General features: G+C 33.1%; 1 protein-coding gene across 1 annotated transcript; it reads right to left on the reverse strand.

The window, feature by feature from the left end:
- Positions 1-213: 213 nt before the first annotated feature.
- Positions 214-19423, reverse strand: LOC127720306 (sialin-like). The gene is made up of 11 exons (XM_052226873.1): positions 19116-19423; positions 12711-12913; positions 11150-11383; positions 10620-10707; positions 8797-8892; positions 7629-7759; positions 6972-7121; positions 5210-5342; positions 4061-4211; positions 1560-1650; positions 214-689 (listed from the first exon to the last, which is right to left on the reverse strand). The coding sequence occupies exons 1-11, from the start codon at positions 19183-19185 to the stop codon at positions 507-509; spliced, it is 1530 nt and encodes a 509-aa protein (XP_052082833.1). The 5' UTR covers positions 19186-19423; the 3' UTR covers positions 214-506.
- Between the last annotated feature and the right edge of the window lie 481 nt (positions 19424-19904).

A 19904-nucleotide genomic window follows, 5' to 3' on the forward strand; every position in this document is an offset into this window, starting at 1 on the left:
AGCTCACTGTGGAAAATGCTGAGGCAAATTTTCATGACTTTACGCAACTCTATTTATTTCCTGCTCCATTAAAAAGGTATCACTCGTTGTGTCCTTCACGTCAATTTTCACTTATAATACACTTCATATCATTTAGTTAATATTCATAATGCATCAGTATATAAAGCTTGTTGCACTGTTTGAACATTGAACATAATAACTTATCAATCAATATTGAAGTCTTGCTAAATATTTATTAATAATAAAACATGCGTTCCACGTTCAAACTGCACAAATGGAAACAGGATAATATATGTGTAATTCAAAATCAGATCTTTTGGTGAATACTAGGTAAATTTGATAATAATAATAATACACCATGACGCCATATTTACTGTATTCGTTTTTCTTATTTGATTTTATTTCCTTTAGCTAAATATTTTCATTAAAAATAGTTAAAATAAGAAGGTTCCATTCACATAGACATAATTGGTGTCCAGGAAAATAACTGTATTTCACCACAACTTTCAGTGCGGTACTGGCACAATAAAGGAAGATGCCCTGCAAATTTGCTGTTCTTTTGGTGGGTCATCATGGTCTCTTGCCCAGTCTTGAACTTCTCCACTGACGAATGTACCGAAAATTATGGCACCAAATACTGTAAAACCTGCACAAACGTAAAATACATTTCTCCATTCTTCTTGAGTATTCTGAAAAACAAAAATAAGTTTAATGGCATACATTTCACGGGATTGCTGTCTTATTACCCAAAACTAAATCAATTCATATGCATAATTTCAGGAATCGAAAACGTTTTTTTAACATTACAGCCGAACAGTTATTGCTACCTATAGTCAAACCGTTTTATAGACTGGAGTGTGGCTGATACGTCTTTTTTTATGTTTTATGTAATGTATCTAGTTTTTTTTAACCAAATAGCTATATTTGATGGTTAACATGGCTCCTAAATGAACTGTTACGTAAAGTTATGTTAAGGCTGTGAGCTCAAACTAAAAACAGGATACCAGGGACAACACTTGTATAATATACATAAAAAGTGATTTGTATGTGTATATGAATAAAGACGAATTTGGTTAAACAATTATGGAATAACCGTTTCACAGATGATATCGGATATGTTCCTTATGTCGTAACTACAATACCCTTCCCTTTTCACGAATATGACCTACCGAATTAAACTATTTACCGGATTTGTAATAACATAAGCAACAAGACGGGTGCCACATGTGGAGTAGTATCTGCTTACACTTCCGGAGCATCTGAGATCACCCCTAGTTTTTTGGTGGGGTTCGTGTTGATTAGTCTTTAGTTTTCTATGTTGTGTCATCTGTACTATTATTTGTCTATTTGTCTTTTTATTTGTGGCCATGGCGTTGTCAGTTTGTTTTCGATCTATGAATTTGACTGTCCCTCTGGTATCTTTCGTCCCTCTTTTATGCAACTGCAGTCCAATGACAAATTGTAACATGTTATTTGTCGGTTAATTGCATCATGACCAATACTTTAATTGGTGTTTTGCGTTTTGCATATGTAAACTACAGCTAAAATACAATACTTACATTCGGTGTTAAAGCACCTGCAACAATAGGAGCTATCATACCAGGAATTGTGGCAAACGTATTGGTTATACCAAACATAATTCCAGCATACCTGCAAAATATGAAGTTTCGGTCAACTAATAGTGTTTTTCTTAATGCAATGAACATATTTTGATTCTATCTCATTTGTAGATACATGAGGTCAGTTTCTGGATTGTTTTGAACAATTGTATATATTGTGTCCTATTTGAATTAATATTCACCAATTCCATTATAACAAAGATTTAAAATTCTATCTTAAATGTACGATATACAATCAACATCCGTATACTAAAAATGGGTATAAAAATTTTGTCAAGTAACCAAGACATTGTATTTGAGATATTGGTCTGGCAGATCAGTTAGAAATATGTTTTATTGTATTCATTATGAGTCATGGCTTTTCTGTTTTCTGTTAACATAACAAAATATTCGAGCAAATTTCAAGAACATCAGACTGAACGCATAACTATAACCCTATCCTTCGTGATCAGAAACTTTCATTATTGTACATTACGGTGTCTTTTCTAATGGAAATTAAGGATGTTCGTACCTCTCTTTACAAGCTTTTTAAAAGACTGTAATAAACTGATAGTATGTGAATAAAGGAACTTAAAACATGTTAAAAAGCAGAAAAAATTAAAGGTCTGTGTCCTTGATTATGAGATAAAATCAATTGAAATTTGGCGGGAAATGATTCCCTTTAGATTTTTCATACGTTTAACATTAGCACCTTTATCTTTCAAAAACTATAAAAAATAACAAGGATTTTATAAGATTTTCAAAATTGGCTTTTTTAAACTATATGCTATAAAATTATGAAAAGAAAAGTAGGGTTAGCGGACTAAATTTTTATTGGCTTTACATGGATAAAACTAGAGGATTCCGAATATCTGACAAAAAGTCAAAAACAAGAGTAACAAACATCCTTAAGGTTACAGCCGACATGGGTTGGCAGAGGTGTAAGATAATTTCTTTGGAAGCGGGTGACAATCTGATTAAAGTTCCGGTGGTGGTGAATATTATTTGGCATATGGAACATTTATTTTATCTAATATATTTCGTGCAGCAAAATATTACATGCTTTGTAAATAAGTAGTGGGATTTTAACGCTCTAGCTAAAACGGTCGAAAGACATTATCCACCAAAGACACATTGTTCTGATCCGACTTCCCCTCTCCTGTTTTTGCTTGGCAAAGAAGCATCATGACCATTAAAAAGTTTAATTTGTCATGTTCTAAAATTGAGCCAACTATACCCCCAATCAAAACAGATATGCTACTTTGAAGGCAGATTCCAATAGCTTTTAAAAAATGAAGAATTGTATCACTCGAAGAAGGTCATACACAATAAGGATAGCAGGAATTTCTTTAAAAAAAACAGGACAGTACCACATCAACCTGCTACAGCCGACTTCTTCGAAAAAAAAACAAACGTTCATACAAAGACCAACAATGTATGATCCACAAGTACCTATGTAGTGTCGATTCCAAACGTTTTCTTCCTCACCATAAAACGTGAACAGACAATAAAAAACATGAACAGAACAGATACCGATAGAATGACAAGGAAACTGAACAAGACAATACAAAAGCGTTACATTATTTGAAAAACCAGAGTCAAAATATACTCGGAACTAAAGGAAACTAGCCAATGCAGCTACAGCTGTAGACTGGTGTCCGATCGCAATATTCAGTATGTTACACATAATACCTGGAACGTAGTACCGGGAACCAGGATACTACAGCTGTTGTTTGGATAATGCCGATCAAGAAATATAACGGTGAAACCTACGCTATTTTTTTTAATAACTTGTCCTCTTTTGAAAATCATTTAATAGGTTGTATAATGTTAGTTTTTTCCTTTTGCAATCTGGTTGTCCGAATATAATATATCAATTCAGATTCTGTTTACACAAAGTATAACAAATATACCGTACTCCAAGGTACATTCAAAAAGGGGAAGACCATAAAAATTGACACAATCAAACGTTAGACTTCATTTATTTACTGGAACGAATGGAAAACATCTACCATATTCCTGACTTGGAAGAAAATGGTGTCTTAAACTGGTTTTATAGCTAGCTGAACCTCCCACTTGTATGACAGTTGTTTACAGTTCCGTTATATTAACAAAATTGGATGAGCAACCGAAACAGATATAATATGTTAATGTGACAATAATTGGAATCCAGCAGCCAAAACTGTGCAAAAATACGTCACAGACATACAACACAATTGACCAAAAAAATCTAACAAAGAAGCGAACAAAAGGTAGTTGGAGTTGATAGTAGTTGACAAAAGTGCCAACAAAAAAGTTTTTGTAATTGATTGTATATACAGTTCTAGTATAAAGAATACACTTTCTCGATAAAGTACAAATTTCTATTTGAATAACTAAGTTTATTCATTCAACATTCATGTTTTGCAAGAATCTTTGTCATACACCTTTTTAAAAAAAATAATTCAATTGTATAAACTTACTTCGGAGCAAAATCGACATGATTTACTATATGTCCTGCTCTTACAAGACCAGAAAATCCAACCGCTAATGCTAAACACACAACTGCATACTGTCGGTTGTCACATGTTATAAATCCTGTGATAACAAGACTCCCACCAGTTCCAAAAAAAGCTAAAAAGAAAAAAGAAAAAAATATTTTTGGCAGGTTCTCTCCCTTGCAACATACAGGTATTTGAGTCCGAGCCAAATAGATAGAGGACAGGTAACCAGTCTTAGTTTATTTCACACTACATGCAATTATTTTGTTTTAAAATAAAAGGATAACTGAAACTGAATCATACTGACCGTTGAAAGTAATTTATATTTTGCTTACCGTTATACCACACTTAAGCTTCGTTTCTGGCATTGATAAATAAAAAAAATGAGATCTAAAGCAACAAATATGGCACGATATACACAGAGAACATTACGAAATATTCGTTATAAAATTTAGAGATCGAAATCCGAGGGCTGATATTGATTTTGAGTTGATAATCTATGATTTGCAAATTTTGTAATATATTGGGCACTATATAATGTTGCTAAAATAAGGAGATTTGGTAAGATTGCCAATGAGACAACTATCCACCCAAGTTCAAATGAAGGGGATGTAAGCAATTATAGGCAACCGTGCAGCGACAATGAGAAAAACCCATACAGGATAGTCGGCTATAAAAAATCAAAAGTAAAATGCCCCGATATAAAAAATATGAAACAATTCAATTGAGAAAACTAACGGCCAAATAAACATTCTACTATTATTCCCAAACAATACAGAAAAGAGTATTAGTATGTGAAACATTGTTACTAGTATGCAGAGCAGCAAGTCCACAGCACACAACTATGAAAAATTGACACTATATATATATATTGTTATACTTTAATCTAACACATTGAACAGATAACTTGTAATGTAGCTGGAATCCCATTTTCAGTTTATAAATTGCACTTTAACTTTGCTTATAACTTCTTTACAAAATTGACCACAAATTATTGGAAGTTGTATGTATTGTTTTGGTTTTCTTAGTGTGCTGTATTTTTGGTTTCGTAGGCTTTTTGTTTCAAGCGTACGCTTTTTCTAATATTCAAGAAGCTCGCTCTATAAGATCAATATAATAAGTCTTTATTACCTATAAGTTCAAACAATCGCCTAGCAGCAGTCGTAGACAATATTCCTTTGGATCGTAAAATATCAGCAACTTGTCCACCAGCAAAAGCACCAAATGCCTGGCAAATATAAGGCACTGCAGACAATGCTCCGTTCTACAAATACACAGAAATTTAAGTAACAACTTCTAATTAAAAAAACATATTTTCAATTGTAACAGATACCAAACCATATGGTTTCCCATGCTTAATATACAAATAAGGAGATGTGTTATGATTGACAATGAGACAACTATCCACCAAATTTCAAATAAAGTGGATATAAGCAATTATAGGTCACCGTACGGTCTTCAACAATGAGAAAAAAACCATACCATATAGTCGTCTATAAAAGGCCCCGACATGAAAATTAAGGCTGTTTCCAGCAGAAAATTCATAAATACAGCGAAAAATTTACGTGATATTCAAAACAGAGTTAATAATTTAAATTTATATACAAATATGTCTACGTGAAGTAAAACCAAATGGATCTTTTGAATAGAAATCTTAATGGTATAATGATAATTATAACCAGATTATTTTTAAATGGCAACTTGGCACTTCCTTACCTTTCTTGAAACAAATTGTCAGTTTTTTGTATACTTCTTTTTTAGCCCAGATTATTTTGGGATCTATGTCATAGAAAAAATTAGGCAAACTAGAGCTGACGTTTGGAGAGCCAAAAGCATAAAAACCAAAAAGAGCCTTAATAGAACTATTCAATAAGATGATTTCAATTTTAGCAACCATGGGTTTAGAAGATCCTTTGTAAATCGATACTCTTTATCAGGAATATCCCGATCGGGAAAAAAGTATAACAAAAATATCGAACTCCAGGGCAAATTCAAAAAGGGGAAGTCCATAAAAACTGACGAAATCAAACGCTATCAATCAACGAAACAAGTGAAAAACAACTGCCATATTCTGACTTGGTACAGGCATTTTCAGAAGAAAATGGTGAGTTAAACATTGTTTTATAAAGCTAAAAAACGCAAGCTCTGAATAGTTGTATAAACTATCAGACACGAACACAATATTCCAGTGAAGCAGGAACATAAACACGTTAGACTATTCCCTTGACGGCGTTGTTCATGACAACGCAATCGTCCTGACAAGTCCCAAGATTGTTGAAAACGCTAAACAATACAGCAATTTGAAAACAGTTCTTGCTTCTTAGTTTTTTCATTGTATAATTTTGTAAACTGCTTCAAAACTTTCTAACTATATATGTATATGCTTTATGAAAACTTTTCTAAACCCGCAAATGTTCAAACCTTGCAGTAGATTTAATGAAATATTCCATAAAAGAGCTTTAAAATGAAATGTGAGAAAAGTAATTCCAGAATCAACATCCCATGCGGAAAAAATGACACGGGGTAACGACTTATGAATATAACTTGGAGACGGGTGGTACATGTGGAGCAGGATCTGCTTACCCTTCAGGGTTCGTGGTGGTCAGTTTTTGCATTTCAGTGTTGTGTTTTGTATACCGTTGTTTTGTCTTTTCGTCTTTTCTTTTTTTGCCATGACGTTGTCAGTTTATTTTCTACTTATGAGTTTAAATGTCCCTTTGGTATCTTTTGCCTCTCTTTGGCAGTGGATAATCGAATATTAAATTTTTTAGAAGTAAGTGAATGTCATGTATGCAATTACAGATGCTTTCCAAACGCATAATCAAAGATAGATTGAGCAGATAAAACAAATCGCTTACGAAAGTACTAATATAGAAATTAAAACATAACTTACGCTTTTTATATCAAATTTTAGCACTGTTTTCATAAAGGTAGGTAAGCTAGTCAATAGTGTATAAAGCTGCCAGTTATTACACATATGGGCAACTACACATGCAAACAAAGCACGAGATTTAATTATTTCCTTCCATGGAGCCTTTCCAGACTGAAAAAGCAATAATAAATAATACATTAAAATCAAAATGAAATACGAATTTATTACTTTTCACAAACGCTTACTCAAAATATAGATTTCTATCATATCCAGTTAAAATCGTATATAAAAAAAAGAAAGCAAAAAAATATAAAGCATGGACAAATAATAAATGGAATGTATACTATGTTCAGTATAAGATTTAAAAAAAAAATCTGCCTTCAAAATTCTTCTCATTGTATTGACAACTTTTAAAAGTTTTTTTTGTCTCAAGCAAGTCTAAAAAAACGGGAATGCTATTATTTTTGTCTCAAGCAAGTTTAAAAAGGTGAATGATGTTATTTTTGATACTCTTTAGTTTTATGGACTGTTGTTTGTTTTATCAGTTTTACACCGCTTTTATTATTATTCGTATGTTATACAGAAATTATAAAGCACTTTAAAAAAGCGTTAATACAAGCAATTAAAGGTATGCACATATAAACGGTAGGATGTGCAGAAATAGATATTTGTTGTCACCCGTATGTGTGTATCATATTCAATGGTAGACTCAATATAGTTTTTCTCAGCCTCCGTTATGCGTGGATGTTCTGCAGGAGTATCAGCGGTCAGAACAAACCAAGCTATCACCCAAATGAATGTTAATCCTCCTGCAATGTTAAAAAAAGTATTAACAAAAATACCGATCTCCAAGGTAAATTAAAAAAGGGGGAAGTCCATAAAACCTTACAAAAACAAACTCTCGACTGTGTCATCCAACGGAACGAATGGAAAACAACTGTCATATTCCTAACTACCTAACGGTAACGACAAAAAAGATTTTGAAAAAAAAAACTATACAAGGATACCAAGTTTATAATTTAGTAGGATGAATGAAAGTTTAGTCTTTATAAGACTCATGAACTGTGCTCGATCACAAAAAATTGATATGCCAAATCAATTAGAACGTTGACGAGCTTTGAAACCCCAAAACTTCCAAAATTGTGTGCTATATCTGGTTAAGGCCTTCAATGCCTGAAGCAAAACACCTTTAGTTAGTATTTCATATTATTATAAAGTTTATGAATTGTAAATTTATCCCCCCCCCTCATTGAAAATGACATTTCTTATCAACACAGGAGTTCTGAATGAGTGTATTGTGACCAACAGTTGCATCGTTCCAATGGTTACAATTCTCACCAAAGATAACAGACAAATCATTAAATACTCCGGACATATGTTTTGTCTACACAAGACTCACACTTGCGTTCGAAGAAAATCAGTTAAAAGGCAAACTCATTTAGGAAAAAAATCTACGTTCACTTGTGGAGCTGGCTCTTCGTACTCTTTTAGAGCACCTGAGTAAACCCTCTATTTTTTTAGGGTTTGTGTTTCTTGGTCTGTGAAGTGTTTGTCGACTGTTGTTTGTCCTTTGCTTCCCCATTTTTAGGGGTACGTTGTTGTTTATTGTCTGTCGTTTTTCGACTTATGGTTTTTGATTGTCTCTTTGTAAATTTTTACCATTGCTATGGCAATTAGACGTGACGCGGAATTCGTTGACAAATCTAATTTGTTCGGATACACATCATTTTAAAAAAATGCAGTCCTATTTTTCTGTTGAAATCTTGAAATAATTTTGATAGAAAAATGTGATATTTCATACTTAAAGAATTTAATATATCTAAATAGATGATCATAAATATATTACCTGTGAGGTAAAATATAGAACCCCATCCATTATCGAATCCATACTGGCAAAGGACACCGGATGTAGCAAAAGTTATGGTTGTACCAAACATAGTTCCTTTAATAATAGCATAAAATTCCGACAGATATGCAATGTATGAAGGCTTCGAATGTGCTAAAAATGTTATAACCAGCCAGTTTTCAGCGCCAGAAATTCAGTGGTTGTCGTTTTTTGTTGTATGTCATACTTGTGTTTCGTTTGTTGTTTTGTATATGATAAAATTGAGAATGGAAATGGGAATGTGTCAAAGAGACAACAACCCGACCATAGAGCAGACAACAGCCGAAGGCCACCAATGGTTCTTCAATGCAGCGATAAACTCCCGCACCCGAAGGAGTCCTTCAGCTGGCCCCTAAAGTTATGTCTTATGAGTTAAGTCTTTGGTTTTCTGATTTGAATTGCTTCACTTATTTTGTTGGGATCTTTTATAGCTTGCTATGTGGTATGGGTTTTTAAAATTTTTGAAGGCCGTACTGTATTATAGTTACTAACCTCTACGTCATTTGGGTCTTTGGAGGATAGTTGTCTAATTGACAATCATACATCATCTCTGTATCTTATATATTTAATTTAGTTCACAGAACAATACTCAGAAAACTAAAGATTGAGAATCACGAACCCGGTAAACGTAGGTGCGCCGGAAAGAAAAGTAACTCCCGTACCACTAGTGTAAGCGTCGTGTTGATCAGTTAAAGTAAAAAAAAAGGTGACAAGTCCCATTAGGTGACGTCATAAATGAGGAATGATTGATGGACCTGTGAAACCTGCAGTAAATTAATCAATGAATTATTGGTTCTTCAATTAAAAATTTAAAGGTCCTAACAACTAAACTCCACAGAGAACAAATAATTATAGCTATTGTATTTATTCAATGGGACAGCTCAGCTTGCAAAAGTTTAAAACTTTTACAATAACTCTTTAAAAATACCCCTTTTAAGAATATTTTAGTTACGAACTAAAACAGGTGAGTTACAGGTAAATATCAAATACCAGTCCATAAGAGGACCCCCTAATCCTTAATGTTGTTTTAGTCTAATTATCAAATGTTGGAGAAAAGTGAACACACCGTATTTATTCAATGGGATAGCTCAATTTGCAAAAGTTTAAATGGAGAGGTAAACACCAATTGATTCTGAGGAAATGTTTCATTCCTTTAACAATACGTACCTATTTCCTTTCTCAAGCAGATTATAGATATGATTAACATGAGATGTTGGGCATGCGTAAACAATACAGTAACCTATTTAAAAACCAAAAAATAAATATAAAGGGCATATACAGTCTTTTACAATTGACTGATTGGTGTCTTTACAATATGTCAAATTTTAATTCACCCCGAGTCTATAAAACATTAGCACAAAATCAGAAACAATCAAAATCTGTCATTGACATCCAATTCCCCAAATAACGAAAAACAATAATATAGATATCTGTACTAGATTCCTAGCTTTGAACAGGCACATGAAAATGAGCCGGGGTTAAAGTAGGATTTTTTTAAGATCTCAACTCTTTTTTAAAAAATTCGGATAAGTAAATTAACAAGGCATACATTACAGAACATAAAATAGAAACCAATACAGGAAACAACCCCGCTTTATTTCTGTTATAATGGTTTATTAAATACCAAAACTAACATAAAAGAACATATAATTCAAGCAATTCAGTGCAGGAAAAACCAATGAATCTCAAATTATATTGTATTAAACAATTTTGTCCTACAAGTTAAGGTGCAGATTCTTTGCCTGCTATTAACAGAAATATATATAACAAAATGTTTGACATACCCATGTATCCCACTGAAACCAGCTTACTGCTCTCTAAAGGTGGTGCCCAGCGTCCCCACATTGACTGAAGAGCGGGAAACACAGTACCCTGTATAGTGAAGAATTGATTGATTGATTGATTGATTGGATGTTAAAAGTGCAAATTCGAAATACTTGTTCTGGTAAATACGTCCTCGGATTTGTGACTAAAATTATATATAATTGCTGTAAACATTTCCATTTCAAAGTGAAAACATTAGGGGTCAGTATATCATACTGATCATGCTGTGGAGATGAAAACCGACCACTCAAAATTAAAACCTGCAGTCGTAATCCCTCATCAATTATTCAAATTGCTGCTGGTCGTAGTTCCTATGATACTTATTGAATGTTCTGCGAATTTCGAAATTTTGCAAAATTAAACAAAAGAAACAACATACCGTCCCGAGCCCCACTATACTTGCTGCTGGCCGTTACTCTTATGATACTTACTGAGTGTTTTGCGAATTTCCGAACTTTGCAAAATTAAATAAACTTAAGATACAACATACCGTGCCGAGCCCTACTATAACTCTCATGACATATACCAGAATTACAGACGTTCTTGCGCAGACAGGAAGTAGGACCGTCGCTAGCCCTGATATTGCCATAGAAACACCGAATACACGTTTCCCGCCAAATTTGTCTGAAAACCATCCTGCTGGAATTTGTGTTACAATATATCCGTAGAAAAATGATGCTAGGATTGTAGATCTTAGGTCTTTATCCCAATCAAACTCTGCTCGCTAAAAAAAACAAATTAAGACAAAAGTGTATGAACCGTTAATATATTACATATTTACGATGTAACAATCACATCATTTTTGAGAACCATTTAAAAAGATTTTAACCAAAAAGTTAGCAAAATTTTCAAGTTGTGTAGAAACCGCTCTATTTTTGTAAGCTTGTAAATGCTGAACTTTAAATTAGGTCTCCTGAAGCGATTTGTTTCGTAAGATTGATGTTATCGTTTCGCGTTTCGTTTTTTAAAGCAACTTCGAATAAAAAAAAAAAAAACGAAAACAATCACGTGTTCAAAACTCTATAAATGAGCGATACAAAAAGTAAGATGAATATATTAAGAATTAAAAATAAATCAATTCCAAAAGAAAATTTGTATATGCTCATTAGTTATTTGTAGTGTAAAAGAAAAGAAAAAAAATCACTGATACACTCCTATTTTAAGCAGAGAAAATCACAGGCAGTTGTCTCTGAATTTTATTTTTACCTACATGTATATACTTTTATATGTTATATTAAAGTAAATAGGTAATTATTTTATATAGAGAAGTGCCTGCGGAAAAAAATATATAAAAGAAAAGTTCAGTTTTCTGTATGAGAGTCGTAGAACTCTTTTGGAAATAATATTTCTGTTTGTGTGGAACACTAAACTGAAAAGTGTCGAGATCAACATTAAAAGGCAGCATGCTTTACTTTAAAGTTAAATATTTGAAATATCTTTCTGAAGTATTCATTTCAACAAATTTGATATCAAGATAACTGCTCGAAAATATGTACTAGCTTTATTTCGATCTTTCAGAAAGATCAGAATCAAGGAAAAGAAAAACGCGTAACAAATTGCCCAAGGTCAGCTTTTGCCATAGAAAAAGGAAATTTAAAATCTGCGAAAATAAACCACTTTAGTATGCATCTTTTCATACTTCTTTATTCATTTCTTTGTTACAAAATTACAGTCATATAGACAGTACATGACGGTTAGTCGCTCTCAGTCGTAGAAAAAAACCTGAATTGGTATCAAAATAAAAGACAATTGTCGTTCTGATCAGATTCTACATGCTTCACTAGTAACTCGACCAACTGTTTCTGACGACAGACAATTTTGTTAGTAATTGTGTAGCAACGTTTTGGAACGAGACATACAATTTGGTTTCATCTGTTCCATGCAATGACTTAAGTGCTCAGAAATAATAATAATAATAATAATAAAAAAAAAAAAATAAAAAAATAAAGTAGAAGACAAAAAGACTAGAAAACGAGTAGATATGTAGCGTTTTTATTGAAATGTGTTTTATTCACCAGACAAGAATGTATAACAGAATTAATTGCACTCACATCATATTCCTTTTTAGTTGTTTCAAGTACGCATGTAAGATCTGTATTATTCTGTTGACTACTTGACACTGAAGTGTCATTTATTCTAACCATGCACACTATTCCAACACTTATGTTGACACGTAAAGCATATACCAGTAGAAAACCGAAGAATGCAGTGTAAGCTAATATCCATCTTTGAGAACAACAACATGGGACATTTTCTACAAAACAAAAACCAGAAGAAGCATGGTACATTTCCTACAAATAGCAGAAGTAGCATGGTACATTTCCTTCAAATAACAGAAGTAGCATGGTACATTTCCTTCAAAAATCAGAAGTAGCATGGTACATTTCCTACAAATAACAGAAGTAGCATGGTACATTTCCTACAAATAACAGAAGTAGCATGATACATTTCTTACAAATAACAGTAGTAGCATGGTACATTTCCTACAAATAGCAGAAGTAGCATGGTACATTTCCTACAAATAGCAGAAGTAGCATAGTACATTTCCTACAAATAACAGAAGTAGCATGGTACATTTCCTTCAAATAACAGAAGTAGCATGGTACATTTCCTACAAATAACAGAAGTAGCATGGTACATTTCCTACAAATAACAGAAGTAGCATGATACATTTCTTACAAATAACAGTAGTAGCATGGTACATTTCCTACAAATAACAGAAGTAGCACGGTACATTTCCTACAAATAACAGAAGTAGCATGGTACATTTCCTACAAATAACAGAAGTAGCATGGTACATTGCCTACAAATAACAGAAGTAGCACGGTACATTTCCTACAAATAACAGTAGTAGCATGGTACATTTCCTACAAATAACAGAAGTAGTACGGTACATTTCCTACAAATAACAGTAGTAGCACGGTACATTTCCTACAAATAACAGAAGTAGCATGGTAAGTTTCCTAAAAATAACAGAAGTAGCACGGTACATTTCCTACAAATAACAGTAGTAGCATGGTACATTTCCTACAAATAACAGAAGTAGTACGGTACATTTCCTACAAATAACAGTAGTAGCACGGTACATTTCCTACAAATAACAGAAGTAGCATGGTACATTTCCTAAAAATAACAGAAGTAGCACGGTACATTTCCTACAAATAACAGAAGTAACACGGTACATTTCCTACAAATAACAGAAGTAGCATGGTACATTTCCTACAAATAACAGAAGTAGCATGATACATTTCCTACAAATAACAGAAGTAGCATGGTACATTTCCTACAAATAGCAGAAGTAGCACGGTACATTTCCTACAAATAACAGTAGTAGCATTGTAAATGTGCACAAAGAACAGCAGCTTGATACATGATGGTCTCGATTGGGGACCTTCATTTCTTTTTTTTATTTTTAGACCATTTTTCTCTATTCTTTATTTATTTGCTAATTATTCTCTTTTTATTTCTTTTGCCCATGATTCTCCATTTTTTATTTATTTTGCCCATTATTTTCTATTCTTTATATTTTAGTACACGATTATTCTATATTCTTAATTTTATTTGCACCTTTTTCCATTGTTCTCTACTCTGTGAACCCCATTCAGACTTTCATAAATTTTCTACAAGGAATAACATTGTTTAGTTTGGATCCAAAAAATAAATATGCAATGTTTATTTTCCGGAAGTAGCAACATTTTGGTAATTCCCTATACACAACAATAATATATGGTACATTTGCATTACCTATAAAAACAACTTATGAAGGTTTGAGTTCGCCACATGTGTTATGTGTCTGTTTTAAACCAGGAGGCTGAAAATCATTGGTTGGCTTTGGTTCCTGTCTGTCAAATTTGTTTTTCGTTACTCTTTTTGCCATAAATCTGGCAGTTCTTTGTTTTCGTTTGAATTGTTCAACATTTTGTAGTGTCGAATCCTGTAAACTAGCTGACTATACGGTATGGGTTTTGCTCATTGTTGAATACAGTTAGGTAACCTACAGTTGTTGAAATCAACTTCTTTGGTCTCTATAAGTTAATTGTCTCGTTGGAAATTATACATCTCCTTGTTTTCATAATGCTATATTTCAACTCATGACTTACTTTATTTAGAAAGTGCTGAGAACAACAAAATATAATTAAACATATTTTCACCCCTGAATGTATAATGTAGATCAAGTTCATGACCGCCTCGGTGGTCTCGTGGAAGCGTGTTCGCCTCCGAGTGCTGGAGGTCGTGGGTTCGAACCCCGGACGGGTCAAACCAAATACATCAAAATTGATATTTGCTGCTTCTCCGCCAAGCACGCGGCATTAAGGAGTAAGAGCAAAGACTGGTCGACTCGGAGTCAGAATAATGTTTCCGGGTAAGGTAACATGTCTTCCTACGGACCGTTACATTTACAATGTATCTTGTGAACTAGCACGTTAAAAATCCGGCTCAGCGTGTCGGTCTAGTACAAAGCAGGGTTAATATTCATAATTCATTAACATATTCTCGTCCTGAATATGCATATTAATTTGCCACTGGACGTTAAGCAGCCATCCATCATCATCACCATCAAGTTCTTCAATAAGTGAATTGAAATAACAGAAACAGAAAATGGTTTGTTGTACACCGAGGGTATTTTAGAATACCATCGACGGACCTACCTTAAGAAATATCAATGAGGCAAATATCCACCAAAGACCAAGGAACAAGGATATTTACAACAATGTACGGCCCTTCAACAATAAGCAAATCTAGCACTGTAGAGAAATTGTTATTTGAGTTACAATAGGCAATGAGATAGCAGAATGTAAAACAATTAAACAATTAGTAAGTAATGGCTGGATTTAAGATTAATTGGCATGGGGTCCTTCGTCATCGTGGATCGCAAATAGCGGAAAACGATCAGTCAAGATTTTCATTTAGATAGGAGCATATGTTGAGGCAGGAACGCAATTCATATTTAAGATTTTTTATTTACATGAAGAAAGTTGTAGGACTTTCTTTAATAATTTTGACTGGATTTACAATTATTAAAAATAAGAAGATGTGGTATGAGTGCCAATGAGACAACTCTCCATCCAAGTCACAATTTGTAAAAGTAAAGCATTATAGGTCAAAGTATTGTTTGATTTGTTTTTAACAGTAAGGGTACACATGTAGCTTATTAAATACAGTTATAATATTTTTATTTTGTATAATAACAAGAAGTAAAAAAGTACGATAATCCAATTTTTTTCTTTTAGTTTTCAAAACGCGTTTTCTTTGTTGAAAAAGTTATTTGTTTTTGTAGTGATTAAGATTATATTATAATAGATATAAGAAGATGTGGTATGAGTGCCAAAGAGACAACTCTCCATCCAAGTCAAAAGAAAACCATTATAGGACAAAATACGGCCTTCAACACGGAGCCTTGGCTCACACCGAACAGCAAGCTATAAAGGGCCCCAAAACCATTCAAACAGGAAAACCAACGGTCTAATCTATGTTAAAAAAACGAGAAACGAGGAACACTTATGAATGTTGACTGCTGTACCCTAATTTTTGACTTTTATACCTATTATGTCTGTTTGCTTTGCTCACACATTGTTGTCTATATAATTGAATTCTATCCGACTGTCATACAAGTGAGAGGTTTAGCTAGCTATAAACAAGGTCTAATCCACCATTTTCTACATTAGGAAATGCCTGTACCAAGTCAGGAATATGACAGTTGTTTTCCATTCGTTTGATGTGTTTGAGCTCTTGATTTTGCCGTTTTATAAAGGATTTTCCGTTTTGAATTTCCCTTAGAGTTTGGTATTTTTGTTATTTTACTATTTTCTAAATCTTATCTTCTCACAATTCCTGTGAAAAATTCTGTTATTTAGTTTTCTACCTATTAACATAATTATGCTTTTCCATGTATATTCCTTACATGTACACACATATGTCAATTTTTCACACCCTTTAGCTTGGGAAAACAAACTCTGTGACCTACAGCTATAATTTTATCAAATTGGATAATAGCAATATATAAATTACAATTTTGTCATTAACATCCCATATTACGGTAAGCGATCAAACGAAATACATTTGCGACAGACGGGCACCACGGTAAACCATTGCACAGCACTACAGGCTATAGTTTGTATAATAGTTTAATATTTACAAATTATTCAATATAAAAACAAGGAGATGTTGTATGATTGCCAATGAGACAAATATCCATCCAAGTTCAAATGAAGTGAATGTAAGTAATTTTAGGCACCCGTACGGCCTACAACAATGAGAAAAACCCATACCGTTTAATCGGCTATAAAAAGCCCTGACATGAAAAATATGACACAATTCAATTGAGAAAACTAACGGCCTATTTTATAACAAAACAATTTATTAAAAACAAGTATGACAGACATGAACCAACGACAACCACTGAACTACGGGATCCTGACTTTGGACAGGCATATAACGAATGTGGCGGCGTTAAACATGTTTGTGAGCGCTCAACCCTCCCCTAACGTGGGACAGTGGTGTAACAGAAAAAACATAAGTAGTTCAGCAAAACAACATAAACGGTTCATCACATGGTAGTTAACCGAAGGAGGACTGAAGTAAAGAAATAGTCACCAATATCAATGCTGAGGGGCTGTCGTTTGGTTGTTGGATGTATAAATACGTAGGTCGCGTCCTATCAGAATTAGGACGTTCAGTCCGATGGCTTATGTTTGGAGAATATCTAAATTTCTCTGACCATAAACAAAACTGTGCAACAAATCTCTGAGGGGGAACTGTGCAACAACTCTCTGAGGGGGACCTGAGGGGAACCTGTTGTACGGAAAATTCCATGCCCTTATCTTACATTCCTTAATATTTTTCTAAGTGATAGTCCAACTCTCGTGCTGTCTTCCTCCTCGTCAACACACTGAATTAGTTCCTACATATGTGTGAAATATTTGCCACGGACGGTTTGGAAAGTAACAAATAACTATCAATTAGTCATACAATTTAGAAACTGATGACTTAAATTTAAAATAAACAGCTGTGCCATGAGCACATGATACGCCCGTCGCTTTTTCAAAGAATAAACAACTTCTCAATATCATATCAGAAAGGAGAAGGTCCGGTAAGGGCTAATTTCGGCCTTAAACTCGAAGAACATCTGATAAAAGATTTTTGACATTTTTTAAACACTAACATTGTAAGTGTCTACTTCAGTCGATTCAGTTATTGTAAAATATTTGGACTGATTTGGTCATTAAAAACGCTCAAATTCCAACTTAAATATGAAAAATTTATCAAATATGCCATAAAACGTCACTTTTCAGATGGTTTTTGACTAAAATAGAATTGGCCACAGTCGTGTTCACTCTCAACATTTATATATGTTATATATTATCATTAAATACAACATATATTTAAACATCAAGACCGAACACAAGTGCGGCCACTTCCATTTTAGACAAAAACCGTCTTAATATTAGCACAAATTTTTAAATTGTGAAGATATCAGTATTTTTGCATGAAATAATGATGCTAGTACCTGATCATGATGCATGTCCATTGTTTTATCAAAAAAAGCCAATATGTATGTAACAAAAGTATTCTACTTTCCAATAAATAGCTAAAAATTTACAATTTAACAACTTTGTAAAAACGCTATATTTTGGGCCAAAAAAGGGGTCTTACCGGGCCTACTCCTTTATGAAAAACTAAAGGGAGGTTTTCTTAATAGATATAAACCAGTCACCAAAGTTTCATGAAGACTGCTCAAAGCACTTTAAAGATATTGTAGGAAAATCACCCCTTTTTATGAATAAAATCCCATAACTCGGAAACGTAAAATCTAAAATTTATAAAAATCGTAAGGGAGCTTACGTCATTAGATATAAACAATTCACCAAATTTTTATTGAAAACTGGAAAATCACCCTTTTTTTTAATGAATAAAACCCTAACTCGGAAACGTAAAATCTAGAATTTATAAAAATCGAAAGGGAGCTCATGTCAATAGATATAAACAATTCACCAAAGTTTCTTGCAAATTGGTGAAAGTGTTTTTGAGTTATTGTCCGAAAACTGGAAAATCCCCCTTTTTTAATGAATAAAACCACATAACTCGGAAACTTAAAATCTAAAATTTATAAAAAACGGAAGGGAGCTCACGTCAATAGATATAAACAATTCGCTGAAGTTTCATGCAGATTGGTTAAAGCGTTTTTGAGTTATTGTCCGACATGTTGACGACGGACGGACGGACGGACAACAGTATACCATAATAGTCCCGTAAACGGGCGTATAAAAAGTGCTGAAATTTTTTCGACTTTGTCATAGTACAATTTAAGTTGAATTTTCTGTTTATCTTTAATTTAATTGCACGTGAAACATTTCCTTAATAACATGACACAATGTACTAGATGCCTCGTGTATGCAGGTATAATTAGCGAGCGCTGTAAATTTCAAAGAAATTAATTGCATGGTACATGTACTAACCTCTTTCTTTCAGCTGATTATTTTCACTACTTTCAATAAACGGCGAAGTAGTTTTCTCTTCATTCTCCATTTCTTAATGTCATGAATGTGGAGTGCATGTCATACACAGTTAGGGTCAAAAGTTCATATGCATTGTTATGTTGTTCAAGAAATCCACTATTTTATCAATAATACTCACAATTTAAAAATCACGATAAGAAGTTTGTTATCAGGAAGTATAATTTGTGATAAGTTTGATAAAGCTATAATCATCGCATACATGTAGCGTATTGAAGGAGGCTCCCGTATATATTCAAATATATGCCAAGGCCGAGACTCTCAGAATCTGACAAATCTATTTATACTTTTTCATTGGTTTGTTTGTTTGTTGCATGACAAGATGGTGCACATAGATTGAGTGCTTTATTTCCCCCCTAAGTTTTAATTTTATCATTTGTTTTTGATGTTGTATATAATGAATAAATAACTTTTTATTAGTTTATTGCTAATTAAAATACTAAAAAATACTATATAATTCATTTTTCCATCCCGAAATGACACAATTAATGATTTAAATAAATTATTGTAAATTCATAAATTTTTGCGATGTTTTTTTTTTAATTGGAAAATTGCAACGGATATATGCTTTGCCAAAAAGTAGAGTTTTTGATTTTGATTTTGATAGCATCAATAAAATATTGAATTGAATTAAAGCAGTATTTGTATTCAACATTCGCTGTCATCGTAATAATTAATCAAACATTTTTGTCAATTGATCAGTTCTTATAATAAATGCACTCCAAAATTTCT

This window comes from Mytilus californianus, unplaced genomic scaffold (assembly GCF_021869535.1).
Source record: "Mytilus californianus isolate M0D057914Y unplaced genomic scaffold, xbMytCali1.0.p SCAF_11, whole genome shotgun sequence".
NCBI classification, from domain to species: Eukaryota; Metazoa; Mollusca; class Bivalvia; order Mytilida; family Mytilidae; genus Mytilus; species Mytilus californianus.